The 22,855-nt window shown below is 42.5% G+C and overlaps 1 protein-coding gene and 1 pseudogene across 4 annotated transcripts in view; one reads left to right on the top strand and one right to left on the bottom strand.

Annotated features, from left to right (window-relative positions):
* The window catches only part of VEPH1 (ventricular zone expressed PH domain containing 1), a gene marked incomplete at both ends in the record, with an annotated part of 209,794 nt that overhangs the window by 94,153 nt on the left and 92,786 nt on the right, over positions 1 to 22,855 (top strand). For all 3 annotated transcript variants that reach the window (XM_080916322.1, XM_080916321.1, XM_080916320.1), the window contains 2 exons: positions 5,467 to 5,667; positions 6,458 to 6,846. In XM_080916322.1, coding sequence (XP_080772448.1) covers positions 5,467 to 5,667; positions 6,458 to 6,846 — 590 coding nt within the window. The remainder of the gene's footprint in view (positions 1 to 5,466; positions 5,668 to 6,457; positions 6,847 to 22,855) is intronic.
* Positions 9,544 to 10,831, bottom strand: LOC308419554 (tubulin alpha-1C chain-like; annotated as a pseudogene). The gene has a single exon. The product of its transcript is annotated as a tubulin alpha-1C chain-like (transcript).

The following is a 22,855-nucleotide window of genomic DNA, read 5'->3' as shown; positions in this document are numbered from 1 at the left end:
CTGTCTGTGCTCGATCCTCGATGAAGCTACTGACACCAATCTGAGGGTGGTGCTCAGTAGCCAACATTTTACTCACCACACACACACACACACACATGAACACACATTTTCAGCCATGAGGTCAGGTTACCCTGTGACAAAGCCAGTTAACAGCATTTATATTATAAGGTGAAAGTATTCTTTTTTTTCTTGTAAGCTAACATCCTAAATCTATTAGGTAAGCTGTTCCATATGGTAATTGTTGAGTCTTTAAATGAGCTACAAATTGAGCCCTGAGACTGTAGTGTTCTCACCACAGCCCAGTGAATGACATGCTTTCAACTAAAGTCATTCCTCCAATGCTGTGCAAATATTTGCCATAATGTAGATTTCTGAAGGCTTGTATGCTCAGCACCTCGTGGTGCCTTTTGGGAAGTCTATGGAACTTTTAGGAGGTGAAGGGTCCCTGGAGGAAGTGTGTCTGGGGCAGACTCCAATACTCTCTAGCCAGTCCTCCCAGCGGCTGGTTACTGTCTGTTTCCTGAGTATGCAGTGTGACAGCTGACCTCAGTTCCTGCCACCATGCCTTCAAAGTCACGATGGGCAATCTCCCCCAAGAACTTCAAGCCAAAATAAACGTTTTCTCCCTTTAGTTGTCTCTCGTGGGTATTTGGCAACAGCAGCAGGAAGTGAAGCGTTGTGATTCTACCATATCTGCTCGGGCTGAGGCACATCAAGAAGGAACTATTAAACATTTCCCTTGCTCTTCCGGTATCACATGATGGGCACTGATGCTGTCTTCACAGCTCACAGCTCACTGCCAGCCCCTTACCTGCTCCAGTCCCGGGCTAACGGTCTTGAAAAAAAGACTGGTACCCTACCTCCATAGCTCCATCCTAACTCCGAGTGCGGCAGCATCAAGGCTGGGCTGACTCCTTTGGAATTTCACGACTGTACCGCATCCAGACAGCCATGTGACAGACTGGGGCCGCCTTCTGTGCTGTAGGGGCCACGGCTCTCCACATGCCCACTCTCACAACTCTGGAATCTTGACCACAGGTTTAGGAGCGGATCTGCACCAGTGTCTGTTGGCAGTGGAAGCTGAAATGGTACCTTCACCCTGGATATTATGGAGACCCTAAATGGGTCAAACACAGTAAACCCTTTCAACTCCAAAGAACATGCACACGGTCTTACGTCAGGCCTTAATGAGCACTCGCTGCCTTTGCCCTGGTCCACTTCCGCTTCTGCTCTTTCAGGGATGGGTCCATGCTGCTTCTAGATGAATGCCTGGCGGATAACTTGGGGTGGTTGGACATTCACATTAGGTTGGCCGGTGTTCTTTCTGGGGAGGAGTCTGTGATTTCCATGACCTCCAAGGACTTGTGGTTCCCGGTCTCTGGATCGCACTTGACCTGTGTAAGAAGATCGCACGTCTCCCTGGTTTCTTATTTTCCTATTTCTCCCTGACTGAGCAAAAGTCTAAGAGTGTATAAAAGACTGAGAATCTTTATTAAGAAGACTATGTCCTTGTATTAGAGCTTAATATTTTTCTCCTGAGTTCAAGGAATTCTCTCTTATTTTCTGTTTACAATTGCTCAAATTCAATAATTTCCCCCACCCTCTCACCCCTACCACCACCACACACACCCACACACACACAGGTAAAAATCTAATGCAAATCAGACCAACTGTAGCAGCATTTCCTTCGAGTGAAACTGAACTGTGGACATGACCACAGTATAATCCCCACATAACTGAGCCTTCCCAGGGCTCTACTTCGGTCCACAGGATAGCTCAAAAGCAGAACAGACTTCCCAGCACCCAGCTGCATCTCAGCCCTTTCATATTCTGGCAGCATTAGGCACTGAAGTCCCTAAACAGGCAATGGGACTGTGGAGAGAGGGAGATATGGTAACTGTCCCGTCTCTGTTATCCTGTTGACGGCTGGTGATGACCCATGAAATTGCCGAAGAGTAAAAAATTAACATCCCCAGAGCTTAGAACTCTGGTGTGGATTTAGCCCGTTGGCTTCTCCTCCCTCCATAACCAGCTGGACTGCGGAAGAGTATGTCCTGGACATAGGATGGAAAGCCAAGATCATCAAACGTGAACTAATATTATTTTTCTCTGATTTAAGGGTCCATAAATAAAGTTTGCCCATCTCTCTGCTCCTACCAGCTTAAAGTCTCATCCCCAAGCTCAGAAGGAGCATACCAAGCCGCCGGAGGGCAGATTTGTTTCCGAGGAGAGTCCCAGTTCACACAAGAGGGAGGCAATTAGGCCTCCCCTGGGTGTCTCTAGATGCACTTCTAAAGAGTTTATACTTTGGCAGCAGACACCAGAAACTGTTCAAACAGAATCATCTGAGCCTCTTGTAATGTGGCTTGTTGAGTTCAGGCCAAGTTAATATCTAAAGGACTACAGAGTCCTGGCAAATCGTACTGTAAATTATCTCTGGGGTTAAAAGTGACAAATGGAAAAGAAATAGCAACCCCCAATGAGAGACCAACCCTTTTGTACCACCCCAGAAAACGCCCACAGGATGACTCTCAACAGTCACGTTTATGTTTTCTGCTCTTGAAAGAAGGCAGGGGGTCTGATTATCTTGGATGGGGCACTGTTTTTAAGACAGTTTGTTTCCATCTTTTTATACTGTATTTTAAAGGAAAGAGCAAGTTAAGGAACAAGGAATCATATTTTAAGCTCAATTCTTCTAGCTACTGTTTCTTGGCCTTCTACCCTACTAGCATCAAAACCTGCTCCATGGTGAAGTTGGCATGTCCAGGTAGGGTGACAAAAGGTTCCCTTTAACCCATCTTAAGGCTTTGGCAGAGTAATAGCCATTCATGGTCTCCCTCAAACATGGAAAATTGTGTGCAGTGGAAAGTCTACGTGGACAACAGCTCTGCTCACTGACAACACTTACCAGGCTCATGGATGGAGACCATTTCTTTACTGATTCCTACCTTCCAAGGTCCTTGCTGTGCTCCCTCGAAGTTGGGTGACAGGATGCAAACACGGCAGAGGTGAGGGACTTTGGGTCCCACGCTCACTGTCTGATACTTTCACACTCGACATTTAATGACTAAGGCCCTGCTTCCCTCTGCCAGGGATGAGTCAGGAGGAGCTGCCAGCATCTCGTGGCTATCCAGTAGACCTGAGGTGATACAGATGGCTTTGCTTCAGACTCCAGGCATTACCATCTCTCTTAGTCTGTAAACCTTCCCCAATGGCTACAGGTGTCCTGCATGTGAACGTGAGGGACTAAAGCAGTACAGCCAGGTGGCCAGGTGGCCAGGTTATAATTTTTTTAAAGTTCAGGGCTTCTAGTTGAAAACATTCAGATAAAATTTTTTTATGGTTTTTGGTAGAATCAATTTAGTATAATGAAATACATTTTAGTAATGATGTACTAAAATATACATCAACACAAATAAATAATAAATAAATGTATATATAAATAAATATGGCATAAAACATTAAAATCTAAAATGCTTCATTTTATAATATATATGAATGTTTCATGTACTCAATATTTTAATAATAAATGCATCTTTAAAATACTTGGTGTTTATCTAAAACTCCTGTTTGACCTGATATTTTGTACTTTACTGGCAGCTCTGACCTAGAGGTATAGGACATGTTCCTCTTGGAGTTGGTGGGCATCTGAAGATAACTCACACCTAAAGTCTCCTTTGATGGATGATTGAACCTCGGAGAAGAGGAATATATAGGGAAACCTCTGACGCTGTTCTCAAGTTACTCACAGTGTTATTGGCTGGGAATTCCATACTTGAAACTGATCATCAAAGCAGGACCATCTGTGCAAACTGATGCCAAATCCAGATGTCACTGTCGCAGTAGTAGCAAATGGTGGGACAGCCAGTGAGCGGTGGAGAATTGATTAGTGTTGTAATCATAGAGAACCGTAGGGTACCCAGTTAGTGGTGGAAAATTGGTCTATATAAGAAAATAATGCATATTTTATGTCAGAAGTGTGGAGATTAAAAATATCTGACTTATCCTGGTGAGTGTATAAACTGGTAGAAACAAGTTTTAATCAATAATGATTATTATGTAACAATTAAAGTAACTCAAGCTGGAAAAATGGCTCAGTGGTTAAGAGAACTTACTCTTCTTGCAGAGGACCCAGCCTCTGTCCCAGCAAGGACATAGTGCTTCCCAGTGACCTATAACTTCAGTTCCAGAGGACCCAGTGCCCTCTTCTGAGTGCTGTGGGCTCCTGCTATGGTACATATACACACACTTAGGCACAAACACCTGAGATAGGTAAATAATTTTCAAAAATTAAAGCACCGTAAGTCAATGTGATATTAGCATACAGACAAGAGATAGAAATATTCCTGCTTCCTGCCATTCTTGTCCACCTCAGTAAGTGTCAAAGTGCTTGTTTGTTCGTGATTTATCTTCAGTTCTTATCTGCCTAGGGAACACTTGACCTCGGGGGGCCTCAAATAATACCACAGTTTTTATTCGGCCTTATAAGAGAAAGTTTAGTGACCCATGTCGTACTCATAAAGTCTTATAATATATAATTAGAGAAATGACTCAGTGGTCAACGGCCCGAGCTGTTTTCCTGCAGACCTGAGTTTGGTTTCTTGCATTCATGTTGAGCAGCTCAGAACCACCTGTATCTTCAACTCTGAGGAGTCTTACTCCCTCTTCTGACCTCTACAGGCACCCACACACATACATAACATACACATATACATGCACATGTACACATACATAAAAATACAAATAAATCTTGAATATATACAGAGAGAGCTACTAATAGCATTTGTTTTTTAAAAACCTCCTTTCTTCTATATATTAAAACTGATAAGGGCTGGAGAGATGGCTCAGTGGTTAGAGCACTGTCTGGTCTTCCAGATGTCCTGAGTTCAAATCCCAGCAACCACATGGTGGTTCACAACCATCTGTAATGGGATCAGATGCCCTCTTCTGGTGTGTCTGAATTATATATAATAAATAAATCTTTTTAAAAAAACTGATAAGACATACTTCACTCTGAAAGAGAAAGATTTACAGTGACATCCCTAAAATTAACAGAGTCGCAAGTTTGCAGAAACAATCATCAACGTTATCAACAAATATCTCAGCACTTGTAAAGTTTCAACAAGATGTATTTCATGATTTTTGCCCAACTTTTGATGCGTTTTTTTTTTTTTTTTTTAAGGAATGTGATTAATGTGAAGACAAATGGCTTTTATTTTCCAAACTCTCAGAAAACACTTCTGATGCAGAGTTGGCGTGATCACCAATGTGTCTATCCTCCTAGCACAACAGGCAGCACAGAAAAAACATAAAAGGCCTGTGTCCACAGCAGTCAGTGAACGTTTGCTATACAGCTGGTGAGAAAATCATCCAGCAGATGCATTTCCAGTCGAAGGGTGGTGAATTAGTCTCTGTTCCAAAGGGTGTGGATGACGGGAGCTCACGCCCTCATCTCTGTTCTCTTAGGAGAAAAAGCAGCTCTGAAGTTAGCTTTCCTGAGAAAGCCACGGCCATGGAGCCTGAAAATGAAGACCATGAAAAACTCCAAGTAAAAATCCAAGCCTTTGAAGACAAAATAAATGCTGAGAGCAATTCCCCTGGCTCTGTCCGGAGATATAGCTTAGACCACGTCTCTAAGGAAGAACGAAAAAACATTAGATTCAACAGGTATAACTTTTATTCAGCCATCATTTTGAAGTATGAGGTTAAATTTGCTATTGCTTCTGTAGTCACGGTGCTTTGGGTGTTTTATCCCATAGCTACCCACAGCTCTGTTCTTTGATGGAGTACATATTACACACCGTTCTCTCATTCCTTATTCAAATAGCCTTACTATTTACTTAGGATAGTGGTTCTCATCCTTCCTAGAGCTGAGACTCTTTAATGTAGCTCCCCACGTTGTGGTGACCCTCAAACTTAATGTTACTTGGTTGTGGTTATCATTAATCATAATAGAAATATTTGATTTGCAGGATGTCTGATATTCGACCCCCAAAGGTGTCACAAGCCACGGAGCAAGAACCACTGACTCGGAAGGTTTTGCTTTAAAAACAGTTTTAAAACAATAATTGTCAGAATGGCTGTCAGTCACATCTCTAACACTTCGGTGAATAACCAGCAATAAAATATAAAAATCTCCGTGTCCACTGCTTTATAGTCCACTTTGCTGTGAAATTGGCTTAAATCTTCATTTGGAGGCACCTGGATATTCTCTCCTTTTCTTCTTGGTGTGGCTGAGGATAAAACCCAGGGCCTTATTCATATCACTCATGCCCTAGGCAGCAAACTGCCTCCAGCCCTCTAGTTTCAAAGAGCCGTGTAGTTATGCAAAGCATCAAACACGTTGGTGGTCTTTGATCTATTATAGTGTCTTAGTTTAGAGGCAGCAAATTTTTGTCCTAGTGTGTCTGTTCATCCTTGTCAGAGTTTCTTTAACTCTTCTAACCTTTCATTATAGGTCCAGAAGTTTGGCTTTGGATACTGTGCTCACAAATGGCGTAAGTGTGGAAGATGGTGGAGTCAAAGAAAAGTCAGGAATACACGCCAGCACCTCTCTTTCAGAAATAGACCCACCTAGCCATGGAATTGGCAAGTTGCCCTTTAAGACAGAATCACAGCTGAGAAATTCCTCAGCTTCACACCCAAGTATTATACATACTGAACCAGAGAATGTGGCCGAAACTTTCAAAGAAAACGTCCAAGAAGAAATTCCAGAGGCTGCCACAAGTCCTGTTGAATACCAAGATAAGCTCTACTTGCATTTAAAGGAAAACCTCAGCAGGGTGAAAGCGTATGCCTTGGAAATAGCAAAAAAGGTCCCAATCCCGGACCAGTGCACCATTGAAGGTAAGTGCTTTGAACTTCCCACACTCGAGAAATACCAATGACGACAACAAACTCTAAAAACATCTAAATACCCTCACCCTTTGGTGAACACTTTGCAAAATAGATCATTTAAAAATGTCCCTTATCTTGGTTGCTTCTCTTTGAGTCAAGTTGAGCCATGTCTTGATTTTTGTCCCTTTGATTCTGCTTGCCCGTTTTTCTGCGTCCTGAGTTTGGTAAATGATTCCCACTCCCAATCTACAACTAGAGAGAACAGTGGCCTGGAAGCAGGCTCCAGGGTAAGGGCATTTTCAGAGAATGCTTCTGTCCATGTAATCAAACAGGGAAGTCATGCATCGCTCTGACTAGGAGAGCTTGCTCTCTAAGTCCACTGCTGTGTGCTGCTCGGGTCCCTGAGGTGCTCAGGATCTAAGAGCATTCCTGATTAGACTACAGGAAGAATATAGTAAACCATGCTAGGAGGTGGCACAGATAACAAGCCAGCAAAAGTGGGAGGCACTGAGACAACAAAGGACAAAGTAAAGGAAGTTGGGGGCTAGACCTGCCACAAGAACACGGTTAAAAGTGACACAAAAGACACAGCCAAACTGAAGTCGTGGCAGGATCAGTCACGGCATCTTGCCACATTATAAAGGATCCTTGGTCCAAAGAGATAATTACTGAGAATATTGAAACTTTCTCTAATTATAATTTTGACATTTTGGTTGTCACCAAGTTTTGCAATAATTAAAACTCTTCTTTAAAATTGGATATTTCATTTATTTACATTTCAAATATTACCCTCTGGTTTCCCCTCTTCAAACCCCGTAGCCTAAACCCCTGCTTCTAGGAGGGTGCTCCCCAACCCGCCCGCTCCCACCTCACCGCCCTAGCACTCCACTACACTGGGGCATGGAGCCTTCACAGGACCATGGGCTTCTCCTCCCACTGATACCAGATACACTCCCTTAAACTCTTTCAGTCCTTCCCCTAACTCCTCCATTGGGGTCCTTGTGATCAGTCCTCTGGTTGGCTTTGAGCATCTGCATTTGTATTAATCAGGATCTGGCAGAGCCTCTCAGAAGACAGCTGTATCAGGCTCCTGTCAGCATGCACATTTTAGCATGAGCAATAGTGTCTGGGTTTGGGGTCTGCGTGTGGGATGGATCCCCAGGTGGGCCATTCTCTGGATGGCCTTTCCTTCAGTCTCTGTTCCAGTTATTATTTAGTCCCTGTGTTTCCTTTAGATAGGAGCAATTCTGGGTTGAAATTTTGGAGATGGGTGGGTGGCCCCATCCCTAAACTGGAGGACCATGCCTAACCTCTGGATATGATCTCAACAGATTCTTCCCTCCCTTTTGGGGTATTTCACCTGTCATCTCCGTGGGGTCCTTGGAGGATCTTGCCTTCCTGGCATCTGGGACTTTCTGGTGGCTACCCCAGTTCCTCATTCCCCTTTGCTACACACCTCTGTTCAATTTTCTGACCCTCTGTACATCTCCTCCATCATCTCCTATACCTAATTCTGCCCTCTTTTTTCTTTCCCCCTTCTCTTTTTCTCCCAAGCCCCTCCCACCCTCTACTTCCCTTGATTATTTTGTTCCCCCTTCTAAGTTGGACTGAAACATTCACTCTTTGGTCATCCTTCATCTTGAGCGTCATGTGGTCCATGAGTTGTATCATGGGTATTTCAATTTTTGCCTAATATCCACTTATCAGTGACTACATACTATGTGTGTTCTTGTGTAACTTGGATACCTGACTCAGGATGATTTTTTTTCTAGTTCCATCTATTTGCCTAAGAATTTCATGAAGTCATTGTTCTTAATAGCTGAGTAGTACTCCATTGTGCAAATGTACCACATTTTCTGTATCCATTCCTCTGTTGAAGGACATCTGGGTTCTTTCCAGCTTCTGGCTATTATAAATAAGGCTGCTATGAACATACTGGAACATGTGTCCTTATTACGTATTGGAGTATCTTTTGGGCATATGCTCAGGAGTGAAATAGCTGGGTCCTCCAGTAGTACTATGTCCAATTTTCTGAGGAACCACCAGACTGATTTCCAGAGTGGTTGTACCAGCTTGCAATCCCACCAGCACTTTCCTCTTCCTCCATATCCTCGCCAGCATCTGCTGTCACCTGGGGTTTTGATCTTAGTCATTCTGACTGGTGTGAGGTGGAATCTTAGAGTTGTTTTGATTTGCACACTTCCCTGATGACTAAGGATGTTGAACATTTATTTAGGTGCTTCTCAGCCATTTGATATTTCTCAGTTGAGAATTATCTGTTTAGCTCTGTTCCCCATTTTTTAAATTGGGTTATTTGATTCTCTGGAGTAAAATTTCTTGAGTTCTTTGTATATATTGTATATTAGTCCTCTATCAGTTATAGGATGGTAGAGATCTTGTCCCAATCTGTTGGTTGCTGTTTTTCCTATTGACAGTGTCCTTTTCTTTACAAAAGCTTTTCAGTTTTATGAGGTCCCATCTGTTGATTCTTGATCTTAGAGCATAAGCCATTGGTGTTCTATTCAAGAAATTTCCCTCTGTGCCTATGTGTTCGAGGCTTTCCCCCACTTTCTCTTCTATTAGATTCAGTGTATCTGTTTTTTCCCCCATGTAAATCAGAAACACCTTTATTGACAGTTTAGGACAGATAAAACATACACAAAGACAAAGATGAGACCACAGAAGTGTAAAGTTGCAGCACATGAGTTAATATTCTTTATCCTTATTGTCTCCTTCAGCGCTATCCACCCCAACCTCCTCATAATCTTTCTCTAGGGCAGCCATGTCTTCATGGGCATCAGAGAACTCCCCCTCCACCATGCCCTCACCCACATACCAGTGTACAAAGGCACCCTTGGCATATATCAGATCAAACTTGTGATATAGGCAAACCCAGGCCTCAGCAATGGCTGTGGTGTTTCTCAGCATGCGTACAGCTCTCTGGTGGGAGGCTGGTAATAAATGCCAACCTTGAAGCCAGTCCACAAACTGGATGGTACACTTGGTCTTGATGGTGGCAATGGCAGCGTTGACATCTTTAGGGCCCATGTCACCATGGTACAGCAGGCAGCAAGCCATGTATTTACTATGGCAAGGGTCATATTTTGCCATCTGGTTGGCTGGCTCAAAGCAGGTGATCTTTCCTACTGTAAGTTGCTCATGGTAGGCTTTCTCAGCAGAGATGACAGGGGCATAAGTGGCCAGAGGAAAGTGGATGCGAGGGTAGGGCACCAGGTTGGTCTGGAATTCTGTCCGATCAACAATCAGGGCCCCATCAAATCTGAGGAAAGCAGTGATGGAAGACACAGTCTGGCTAATAAGGTGGCTAGGTTAGTGTAGGTTGGGGGCTCGATGTCAAGGTTTCTACGACAGATATCATAGATGGCCTCATGAAGGCACAATCAGAGTGCTCCAGGGTGGTGTGGGTGGTGAGGATGGAATTGTAGGGCTCAACCACAGCATTGGAAACCTGGGGGGCCCGGTAAATGGAGAACTCCAGCTTGGACTTCTTTCCATAATCAACAGAGAGCCGCTTTATCAGCAGGGAGGTGAACCCAGAGCCAGTTCCACCACCAAAGCTGTGGAAAACCAAGAAGCCCTGGAGACCCGTGCACTGGTCAGCCAGCTTGAGAATTCTGTCCAAAACAAGGTCAGTGATCTCCTTGCCAATGGTGTAGTGGCCACGGGCATAGTTATTGGCAGCATTTTCCTTGCCTGTGATGAGCTGCTCAGGGTGGAAGAGCTGGCGGTAGGTGCCAGTGCAAACTTCATCAATAACTGGGTTCCAGGTCTACGAACACTGACCAGGCACATGCTTGCCAGCTGCTGTCTCACTAAAGACGGTGTTGAAGGAGTCATCTTCTCCCCCAATGGATTTGTCACTTGGCATCTGGCCATCAAGCTGGATGCCATGCTCTAGGCAGTAGAGCTCCCAGCAGGCATTGCTGATCTAGACACCAGCCTGGCCAATGTGGATGGAGATGCACTCACGCATATTTAGTCCTTGGAGTGGTCCGCAGGAACTGAGGAAGTGAAGAGAGGGCGAAGAAGATCTCCCACTAGCAACTACTAAGGAGTCCAGTGGAGAGGCTGTGTGTCAGTGTATCTGGTTTTCTGTGGAGGTCCTTGATCCACTCGGACTTCTGCTTTGTACAGGGCGATAAGAATGGACCAATGTGCATTCTTCTGCATGCTGACCTCCAGCTGAATTTGTTGAAAATGCTGTCTCTTTTCCACTGGATGGTTTTAGCTCCTTTGTCAAAGATCAAGGGACCATAGGTGTGTGGATAAATTTCTGGGTCTTCGTTCTATTCCATTGATCTGCCTGCCTTTCTCTGTACCAATACCATACAGTTTTTAATCAGTTTTGCTCTGTAATACAGCCTGAGGTCAGGGACGAGGATTCCCCCAGAAGTTCTTTTATTGTAAGTTCTTTTATTGGAATAACAAAAAGCCCAGGATAGATTTCCCTGTCCTGGGTTTTTTGTTATTCCAAATGAATTTGCAAATTGCTCTTTCAACTCCTTGGAGAACTGAGTTGGAATTTTGATGGGGATTGCATTGAATCTGTAGGTTGCTTTAGGCAAGATGGTCATTTTTACTATATTAATCTTCCCAATGCATAAACATAGGAGATCTTTAAGTCTTCTGAGGTCTGCTTCAATTTCCTTCTTCAGAGGCTTGAAGTTCTTATACAGATCTTCCACTTCCTTGGTTATAGACACTCCAAGATATTTTCTATTGTTTGTAACTATTGTGAAGAGTATCTTTTCCCTAATTTCTTTCTCAGCATGTTTGTCCTTTGAGTAGAGGAAGGCTACTGATTTGTTTGAGCTAATTTTATATCCAACCACTTTGCTGAAGTTGTTTATCAGCTGTAGAAGTTCTCTGGTGGAATTTTTGGGGTCACATGTGTACTAACATATCATCTGCAAATAGTAATATTTTGACTTTTTCTTTTCCAATTTGTATTCTCTTGACCTTCTTTTGCTGTCTGATTGCTCTGGCTAGAACTTCCAGTGCTATGTTGAATAGGTAGGGGGACAGTGGGCAGTCTTGTCTAGAACCTGATTTTAGTGGCATTGCTTCAAGTTTCTCACCATTTAGTTTGATGTGGCTATTGGTTTGCTGTATATTGCTTTTATTATGTTTAAGTATGGGCCTTGAATTCCTGATCTTTCCTTAATTTAATCTCTTAAATGCTATTTATGTCAACCAATGAATCCCCTGGCACCCTCTTACATTCTGTGTCTTTACCCTGGCTCTGAGAATGTTTGAGACACAAGCACAGCAGAGCACCAGGCCTGACTCTGCACTGGCAGAGGTGGCACTGTGTGGCTCTTAGAGCTTGTCTCAGCCATTCTCAGACACAGGCACCTTCTCCTGAGAACTAAACCGGGGTCTCAATATGCTGTCTTCCCACAGGGGACAAAATGTCAGACAGTTCAGTCCCCAGAAAGAACCAGCAAAAAGGTGGGGAACCCTGGGGGGTCCACTCACTCCTACTGTACTCCTCATGGCTTTTCTCGTTTCTGATAGGAAGATAGAACGTAATCTACTAAGCCAACGGAGGTCCAAGTAAAACAAATGCTGTTAACTGCCGCGTCTGTGCACAGGCTGACATTTTCAGTGTCTGTAGTTTGGTTGGCCTTTCTAAGTTTCTTTTCTAATGGTAAATATGAAAGTGCTACTGTGTGCATTCAAATATGTTCTACATAGTAAAGTATACCAGGCTGTAGGGAGCCTAGAGTAGTGCAGTTCGATCCTTAGAATCTATGTTGTCAGGAATCGATGTGCATGGCTCAAGGGTTAACATAAAGAATAAGTGAGTGTCAGAGCACCGCAAACGGAATCTGTACTAAAGAGAGTCACACACGTTTATTCCACTTACTAAACAACCTGTATGTGTGTATGTGTGTGTGTGTGTGTGTGTGTGTAAACAGAATCTGCATTAAGAAGAGTTAAACACATTTATTTCACCTACTAAAACAGTGTGTGTGTGTGTGTGTGTGTGTAAACAGAATCTGTATTAAAGAGAGTTAAACACATTTATTTCACCTACTAAAACAATCTGTGTGTATATTTGTGTGTGTGTGTGTGTGTAAACAGAATCTGTATTAAGGAGAGTTAAACACATTTATTTCACCTACTAAAACATTGTGTGTATATGTGTGTGTGTGTAAACAAAATCTGTATTAAACAGAGTTATACACGTTTATTCCACTTATTAAACAACCTGTGTGTGTGTGTGTGTGTGTGTGAACAGAATATGTATTAAGGAGAGTTAAACACATTTATTTCACCTACTAAAACAGTGTCTGTGTGTGTGTGTGTGTGTGTGTGTGTGTGTGTGTGTAAACGGAATCTGTATTAAGGAGAGTTAAACACATTCATTTCTCTTACCGAAACAATGTGTGTATGTGTGTGTGTGTGTGTGCCTGTGTGTGTGCTTAAACAAAATATGTACTAAAGAGAGTTAAACACATTTATTTCGCTTAATGAAATATTGCTCTCTCGCTCTCTCTCTCTCTCTCTCTCTCTCTCTCTCACACACACACACACACACACACACAATTTATTTCACTTACTAAAACAATCTGTGTGTGTGTGTTAAAATATAAAAGGTTTACTATATTAAAAGTTTCAATTATGTTACAATATGGAATAAAACCTATACAGAATTACTTCAAATGTCCAGTTACAAAGAATTAGTAGAGGAGTTAAAATTGGCTTTAGAGTCAACTAAATGACTTGGGTTTTCTTTTCCAAATGGTGAACGAATCCAGTATCTGAGGAAAATGGGGAGGAGAGAATATATTTAGTTTTGATGGTTATATTTCTGACCAGAGATAACCTGAAACCGAGTGTGTAGTTTTTACATTGACATTTTGGAATTCATTCATATTTTAGTAATTTCCTGGAAAATCCCTGTACAGGGACATGTGTAAGGGATAAAATATTTATATGGCTGCCTGGAAATACATCTACCACCAAAGTATTTTGGCGAGGATGCTGCTGGTATTTCAAAGGCCATGTGAGCTGTTCCGTAGACACCAGCTGGCCTCGGCTCACGTGGGTCACTCCTTCACACGCTCACCGTCTCAACTGTCTTACATCTCCTTTCTTAAAAACTGGCTCAAGACTCAGACTAGGAAATTATGTTAATGTCAAGTGTGTTGTTAACCTAAAAGAAACATTTGCCCTTTCTGAATAAATTATGCAAAATAATAAAGAGACAAAGAAGAAAAGAAGCAAAAACAAACGAAAACTTTCTGCAAGGTTTAATTGAGGAGACAAACTGTAGGAAATATCAACAGTTAACTCTCTGGGGTGCCCCATGACTTCCACACTGTCAAAACAAGCCAGAGAAACCCCTTAAGAAAACTCTCTCGGCATTTTAGGTTGGTTCATATGAGGAAAACAGAAAATGCAAAATTTCCACCTGTCTTGATCTACAAAGACCGTCAATGTCATGTGCTTTGACCTGGTACCTCAATAATAAATACTGATTTAAAAAAATAGTCTCACTGGTCACAAAACTGTCGGAATGAGTATGACTCAAGGTCACAAATAGCATTATTAACCCTGACCTCAGTCACACTGGGATCAGCAAAAATGGGAAACTGGATCTGTACAAATCTAACATCATTTCTAGAAAAGACACTTGTCACACCTCAGCTCTCACTGAGGTTGACTCATTTTTTAGTCATGGCATTCTTGTTATTAGACAGGTGATCAGTCACCGGAAGTTACATACCTGTAAGCAAACTTGGCCTAAGGTCACGCATTGATTATATTTGAATACAAGACTAGAAAATTGAACTCATCTGCCAAAGAATGTTTCAAAAGTTTGAATCATTGGTATTCAGTAATATGGGCAGAATAATTGGAGGCCAAAACTATATACACAGATAATATTAAATAAATCTTGTAAAATCTGGTACATCGCTGGAGATCTGAAAAAAAAAAAAAAACAAAACAAAAAAAAAAAAAACCTGTGAGCTTCTGAGAACCCACCAGTGTTCCTGTGTTTATTAGAAGTGTCTCTTAACGGCCCATCTGCATAGCGCACCACAAGCCTGACTTGCCAAAAGTTTATTTTTAACCTTAGAAGGTGGTCCTTCCTCCGATCAGTCCTCATGAGCTGATTTTTTCCTTAAAATGAGATTTTCTTTTAATTGCTGTAAAAAAATCAAGAAACATTTGTTTGCTTAACTAGAAATAAAGCCTCGTAACTTAACATGTACAAATAATCCATGTCACACTCAGCATTATGGTCACTGAGAGGATGCTGTTAACGCTGGACCCTACACCCTTCTAGTGCAATTGCATGATGGTTCACATCTTGGTGAATGTAAAGCCAAAGCTAAAATTCCTGAGAGAGAAAGGGGTAGAGAGAAATGTATTGATTAAAGCAGGAAAAGCGACAGTGGGAGGAACCATGAGAATGGGGTGCTGACCCTGTTCATATAGAAAAACTCTTTAGGTCTGGGCACATTTCTAGGCATGCTTAGTTTTAGGTCATTGTTAAAAGATAGATGGATAGATGACAAGCTTTCTTTCTTTTTTTTTTTTTTTTTTTTTAGCATTCTGAGCTCAAGGTCAGCATGTTGAGTCTAAGGAATTAAAATCCAGGTCAAGAGTACTTTGGGCATGCTCAGCTTGTACTGTGAAGATGGTAGGCAGGAAAGCCTTAGGGCATGCTGGACTTTTATCACAGAGCCTAGGGTGATACTCCAGGCTCACATTAAAGTAGGCAATTAGAAGACTCACCGATAGTCTCTTCTCCTCCAAGGTACCCAACTTGCCTAGTGGCAAATGGTCCATCAATGATAATAATGTCCATTAATTTATTGGTTCTGGATGGAGATCATTGCTGTTTTTAATAGATTAGCTGAACTTTGGGATTAAGATTATTTCTCCATCAGGAACTTTGAACAGGGGGCTGGAGAGATGGCTCAGTGGTTAAGAGCACTGACAGCTCTTCCAGAGGTCCCGAGTTCAATTCCCAGCAACCACATGGTGGCTCATAACCATCTGTAATGGGATCTGATGCCCTCTTTTGGTGTGTCTGAAGACAGCGACAGTGTACTTATATAAAATAAATAAATCTTAAAAAAGAAAAGGAGAAAAGAACAACTCTGAGCAGACTTTGAGAATAAAGAACAGCCTCATTTCATGATGCCACACTGGCCCTTTTATCTGAGACCCTGATAAAGGAACACTAATTCCAGTTTCTAGAAATGTTTCTCTGGGCTTCTCTCAGATTCTGTGTTACTCTCTGAACCATTTCTCCAAGGAGTGGATTTCAGCTAAAGGACCCAGTCATCGTGATGGCTGGGTCTCACTCTATGACTTTTCCAGCCAATACATGCATGGATTCACACCACATGTGTGAGCCATGAGACTTCCACACACCATGGTAGAGAAAAGTCCGGGATCTCCTGACAAGGATCCTCAATTCATTGCTTTCATGAGTTCCCATCTGATTGCTCACTGTGTTCCAAAGCATATGACCACAAATCAATGATTAGGACATTACGCACTTACATCCACACTTACCACACTCCAAACTGTTAGAGGACCCTAGGTACTGTCATTACTTCTTAGCTATGTTTTCAAAAGCTTCCTCTTGAAAAGAAAATTGGGTTTTCTTTGAACAAGTAAGTCATTTCATAATCTGTCTTGCAATATCTGTCTTACCTTGGGACATGAGGTATATCTACAGGTGAGATGAGCACTCACTAGAAATGGCGTGAAGGCAACTTTGTGAGCGCCAGTGCCCTCTTAGGCCCCTTGTATAAGATCCAGAAAGGTTTATCTGCCTGTTAATGAAACCAGACATTCAAAACCTGGAAACCACCAGTTCATTTGATATAGTATTCACCCTGGACATGCTTCTGGTGGATTTAAAGGGGCCTTGCTAACAATTTAAGGCACAAGTAAGCCTATAAGTTAGACAAAAATGTACAGAAATGTGTTTCCCACACCTTACCCTGAAGATAACCCTTATGAAAAGAGGTGAGCAGAAGTGGTTTCCTGCAGCGCATCTCATTGGTCATCTAATGGCAGCATCTTTAAATTGGACATTGTGTGGTGGTGGGCTTGCCACGAGTCTGTATCTGTATCCGTTTGTTCAGAGGAGCTTGCACACAGATTTGTATTGGTCATCCTCTGTCATTGGCTCTGCGCTGCCTGCTCTAAATGATGAGAAGGTCCTGATCCCCTGCAGAAGGGAGCATTCCAGTCCAATGTCACAGGTTACATTCTGTACAGGGTCCTGTTTTCCACCATCTTCCACTGTGAGACTGCCCTGTAGAGAAGCAAACAGCCTCTGGTTGCCATCAGATCTCATTTAAACAGAGCAAGAGGAGAAAAACTGCATTTTGGTCTCTGCTGCAGTTGAAGTCCTGGTACCCAGGAAACTAAAAGATGGTGATCTGGTTGGGCGAAAGGGTTAATGGGACAAAGAGAAGCTTTTGGTAGCAGAGGAACATGGGTAATTTACCTCTACATCCACCAAATTTCAGATGATGGGGGATACATGTTTTCCCCCAAAATTCAGGCAGTCAGGAGTGCAGGTGTTTGATAAGAGCTTACTTTCAGAAAGTCAAGTGATTACACCAGCAGTGAGTCTGACGGAGCCCTGAGCTCCTGTCAGCAGACCTGTCTGAAATGAGTACAGAGATGCTTAGTAAATCCCCGGGTTATTCTTTTGCACTTTTAGAACTGGCAAAATGAAAAATAAAAAATTTCCTCTATCTTACACAAAAATTCAACACTTTTGTATTCTAGAAATAATATTTTTTCAGACAAATTGTTTACACAAAGGTTTTCTCGGGCATTAGCATATCATGTTGACATTAAGATAAGCCAGAAGTCATCAAGAACCCTGAAAGAATTCATTGTTCTTCTCAGAAAAACAGACTCATTGGTCTCCTCTAGGGAAGACTCTTCACATAGCAGGAATATGGGCTTTTCTCAGCTGTTTTCTCTCACAGGGAGGATTCCCATGTTAGACCTTATTTAATTGGGGTTTCTATTGCTATGATAAAACACCATGGCCAACAACAACTTGGAGAGAAAGGGTGTATTTCAGCTTACAATTCTCAGATTACACTGAGAAAAGTCAGGACAGGAACATGGGACAGGAACTTGAGGCATAACCTGTGGAGGAGAGCTGCTTACCAGTTTCCTCCTGTGGCTTTGCTCAACCTGCCTTCTTATGTACCCAGCACCACCTGCTCAAGGCTGACACTTCCTGTAGTGAGCTGCTAGGCCCTCCCACATCAATCATTAATCAAGAGAATACCTCACAGATGTGTCTACAGGATATTCTTACACAGGCATTTTTTTCAATTAGGATTCCCTCTTCCCAGATATGTCTGCGTCAAGTGGATAAAAACTATCCAGCAGAGATGTCATGAGTTCTGGCCTCGCCTACTTTAAATCATGACCCTTCATCTAAGGGTGTGGTCCTGTTTCTCATCTATAAAACTTAAGTTAAAATATGTTTCACATATGATCATATGCATTTATGTTTTTAAAGAAATGCTAATCTAGAAAATGACATCTTACCTGCATGGCTAGCAACAAAAGTGAGTGACTGTGTCCCCAACAAGATTCTCAAGGCCTCAATGCCCAAGAACCTTGTCATCTATCTCTAGAACATTTGTATACATAAGATGTGGTGCTGGGCTAGACAGGGAGACTCAGACAGAGAGGCCCAGGGTAGCCCGCTCTATCAAACTGTAAAACGCTTAGTGATGACTGACAGATCCTTCTTTATTTTCTCGGGGAAACAAACAAACCAGTCATGCTCATTCACAAATAGAGACTCTAGTGAGTACCAGGCACTGCTGTACTCGGGAAGATGTAAGTCACCATCAACTGGGGTGAAGTGAACCAATCATTCTTTAAGAAAGAAGATATATAACATAATACACAGTCACGGTCGGTGATATAAAACAGAGAGAATCCAGGGAGGAGATGTTCATGAAGTGGAACTTCTGTTAGACCAAGGGGCTGACGAAGGCCCTCCAACGTTTGACAACGTATGGTGGTCTGAAGAGGCGAGTCAGGATAGGAGGATGTCTCATTCCAGAAATGTGGACCAGGGCAGCTAAGCTGCAAGTGGGAAAAAATGTCCCCATGTTGTATATTGCAAAACAAAGCTGTCAGTAGTGATGGGTGGGGTGTGATCTGTGGATGGAGGACAGGGAGGCTAGGTCTGATCACCCAAAGGATAAAGGCATCTTTATCAAAACAACTCTGACTACAGAAAAAGAGAACAGAGTTAAACTTTGGTTTTAGCCATGTAATTTTTTAAAAATTTTTTATTATTTATTTTTTATGTGAGTACACTGTAGCTGTTTTCAGACAGACTTAAAGAGGGCATCTGATCCCATTACAGATGGTTGTGAGCTACCATGTGGCTGCTGGGAATTGAACTCAGGGCCTTTGGAAGAGCAGTCAGTGCTCTAACCACTGAACCATCTCTCCAGCCCTTAGCCATGTGAAGTTTGAGATGACTGTTGTTTTTTAAAAGTAATAAATCTTATGTTTTTAAAGTATCTTTAGGTTCACAGCAAAATTAAGTAAAAGGTGCCAGCTCAGTAGTCATGGTGGTACATGACTTTAATCTCAGCACTTGGGAAGTAGAGGCAGGAGCATCCCTCTGAGTTTAAGACCAGCCTCATAGACACAACAAGTTCCAGGACAGCCAAGACTACATAGAGAGACCCATTTCAAAAGTTAAAGTTTTAATAAAAAAAAAAAGAAATGTGTATAGTATCTAATACCTACCGCCACAGAGAGACAACCACCTGCCTCACCTCCATGTGCCAAAACAGTAGAACGTGTGGGCAACTGATGAACCTGTTTTCACCCTTCACCTGGTGCATAGTTTAACGAGGATTCGTGGTTGACTTGTACCTTTAAAGGTTATTCACTACGTTCAATTAGGGCTGGGCTTGTGTTTGTCGTACACTGGGGCACACAAAACCTACCAATGCCCCTCCCCAAAGGAAAGTGACTCTCCCTCAACCACAACCAGCCACCTAAGGAAGGGCCATCAGGATCTCCTCCCACCTCCACGCTGTAGTAGCTAACTATATTGATTTTTATGGAGATCTTGAGTGAGAAACCACTGTTGTCGTGAGTTACTGTGTGTGACGACCATACCACGCAAAGAACAAACAGCCATTATAACACCTGTCCCTTCATCTGGCTCTTACATTATTCCTGCCCCTCTGCCAAATGTCCCCTAGGAATGGGGAGAGGTGTCACCACAGCTGAACATTCACAGTAGGTTATTTTCAATACTTCCAATAGTTATGAGTCTTGTATTAAGGACTACCCGCTACAACAAGAAGCTGCCAACCAAGGTTCAGAGCAACACAAATCTTTGACTGGAAGTAAATATTTAGAAGGCAGTTTGGCAATATGACCATTTAATAAAACAACATCAGTAGGTTTCCTTCTAGGCCCTATGGCTTTCCTTTCAAAATCATATCAGGCATGAGTTCCCTCTTGTGGGGCAATCATTGATTACCCATGAATAGTCTTGACACTATGACACCAGTGGGCACATCTTATGTGGCAGATCATTATGACAGCATACATGATTCATTGTCTTTTCTTAGCACCTTCTGGCACTATGAAAGCTAGCCACCAGGGAGAGAGTTTCTTAGTTCATGATTAGTTTCTCTATGTCCTACAACTGATGATATCTTCTATAATAGTGTCTTACCATCTACTTATGGTGTACTATGAGCAGCACAGTTTTCTGAATGAACAGTGATGAACTGTGCCAGGAATATTGCTTTACACAGGAAGACTACCAACATCCAAGTTTGGCCTACCATGAACTATGAGAACTGTAGATCACATCAGTAGAAAATAGGCTCATTTAAAAAAGGAAGACAAAATTTGTGTTGGAGTTCCATGCCTTCCTTTCCTCTGATCCTCCCTACCTACGTAAACTTAAGGTTTACTTTTAAAACAATTACCTTATTATCTGAGGATTCTTTCCATGAGGATTGTGTTCACATCATTTCCTACCCACATTCTTCCCCTTAAAACTTCTCCGTGTCTATCTAACTCCCTCTGAAACCCATCACTTCTACTTCCACATGTGTGGTTGTGTGTGTGTGTGTGTGTGTGTGTGCACTAGTATAATTGTCATGTACACAGAATTAATCTTAGCATGCTGAAAATCCCATGTTCTCCTTATTTCTCCCATCTATTCCTTATTTGTGTGTCTATTCATAAATATTCTTGTGTGCCTGATACATGACAGAACCACACTAGTGCCTGAAAAACTTCAGTGTGATAACCTTGACTTCATGAAGACTGTTCTACTGAAAAGGGGGTATGAAATAAATAAGAGAAATAAGAGATGAGTTCCCCTGACTGGTTTTAGGCCAACTTGACACATGCTGGAGTCATCTGAAAGGAGGAAACCTTAGCTAAAAAAAAAAAAAAAAAATGACCATATGAGATCTGGGTGTAGGGCATTTTCTTAATTAGAGATTAATAGGAGACTTGTGAGCGCTGCCGTCTGTGAGGTGATAGGCCTGGGTTCTATAAGAAAGCAGGCTGAGCAAGCCATGGGAAGCAAGCCGGCAACTGCACCTTCGTGGTCTCTGCCTCCAGGTTCCTGCCAGTTTGAGATTTTGTCCTGATTTCTTTCCATGATGAGCAGCAATATAGAAAATGAAAGCCAAATAAACCGTTTCCTCTCAACTGGCTTTTGGTCATGGTGTTTCATCACAGCAATAGAAACCTTAACTAAGACATAAATGCAGTAGGGAATATGTTAGACCATGGTAAGTGCTTTGAGGAAAGTAAAAAAAAAGAAAAGAACCAAGACAAAGGGAAGAATGTGGTCCTTGTGTGTGGCTCCATAGAGATATGGGACAGTTTCGGGGGCACATCAAAGTGCTGCCATTGTTTTTCTGTGAAGAATCAAATTGAGGTGCAGGTTGTAGAGAGAAGGCAATGGACCGAGACGCTTGAATACTGTACCTTTCTTTAAGGATTGGATGCTTTGGGAACTTGATATGTAGAGCAGGCAGACCTCCAACTCACAGTGATCCTTCTACCTCCAAGGCCTACAGTTAAGGTGTGCACCACCATGACTGGCCGAGGTATGGGATTTCTAGTGAGAATAATTTACTTTAGTACTAGAGATTCTGGCAACCTGGACCCTGAGTGACTCCGGGCTCTGCAGCATCCTGTGTGAACTGTGCTCTGGTCACAGTTCTTCTCTAGGTCGACATCCAGTCCTTGAATAGGTGGCTTCATTTCTTTTGCTGTCATTGTTAGGAAAAGGATAAAGAGAGTGGAGGGATATGGCCCATGGAGGTTCAGCAAGGCCTGAAGGTGAGGGGGATGCCTCTGGGAATCCAGCCACAGGACAGTATAGCACGAAATAGAGTTTATTCAGGTCATGGGGGAGTTAAGAGGGTAGTAGAGGCAGAGAGAGGGGGGGAGTAGAAGAGTAGAGGGCAGCCATGAGCATGTGGAGAGAGGAGAGAAGGGAGGGTGAAGAGGTAGGATTGAGGGGAGACAAGGGAACAAGAGAAAGAACAAGAGAGAGAGGAGGAGCAAGCAGCTCCTTTTATAGTGTCAGGTAACTGGGGCGGAGCACACCTGGCTCTAGCCAGGTAACTGAGGGGTGGGGTATGCCTGGCTGTTGCTAGGTAACTGAGGAGTTGGGTTTTCAGAATCCCAACAGTCAGAGCCTTCTGTTTCTTGCAAAAGTACACTGAGAGTTTGTGGGTTTTCACACTGTTGTTTAAAAAGCCTTGGGGCCATTTATAAGATGTCACAGCAGTGAAGCGGTGGTTAAATTAGAGACAAGCGTAAGAGACAACTTAGTAATGTTTGAAGACATTTCCTTTGCCACAGTTTGGAACTGGTTGCTTTAGTGCATTTGAATCTCTAATGCACAATTTCTGTCTTCTTCCTCCTCCCTTTTGCCCTCAACCTGAGCAGTTCTGATGTAGGTGGTTTT

The sequence above is a fragment of the Micromys minutus genome (genome assembly GCF_963924665.1).
Source record: "Micromys minutus genome assembly, chromosome: 4".
NCBI lineage: Eukaryota > Metazoa > Chordata > Mammalia > Rodentia > Muridae > Micromys > Micromys minutus.
The sequence above is the reverse complement of the archived record's forward strand: the minus strand, read 5'-3'. Positions and strand labels throughout refer to the sequence as shown.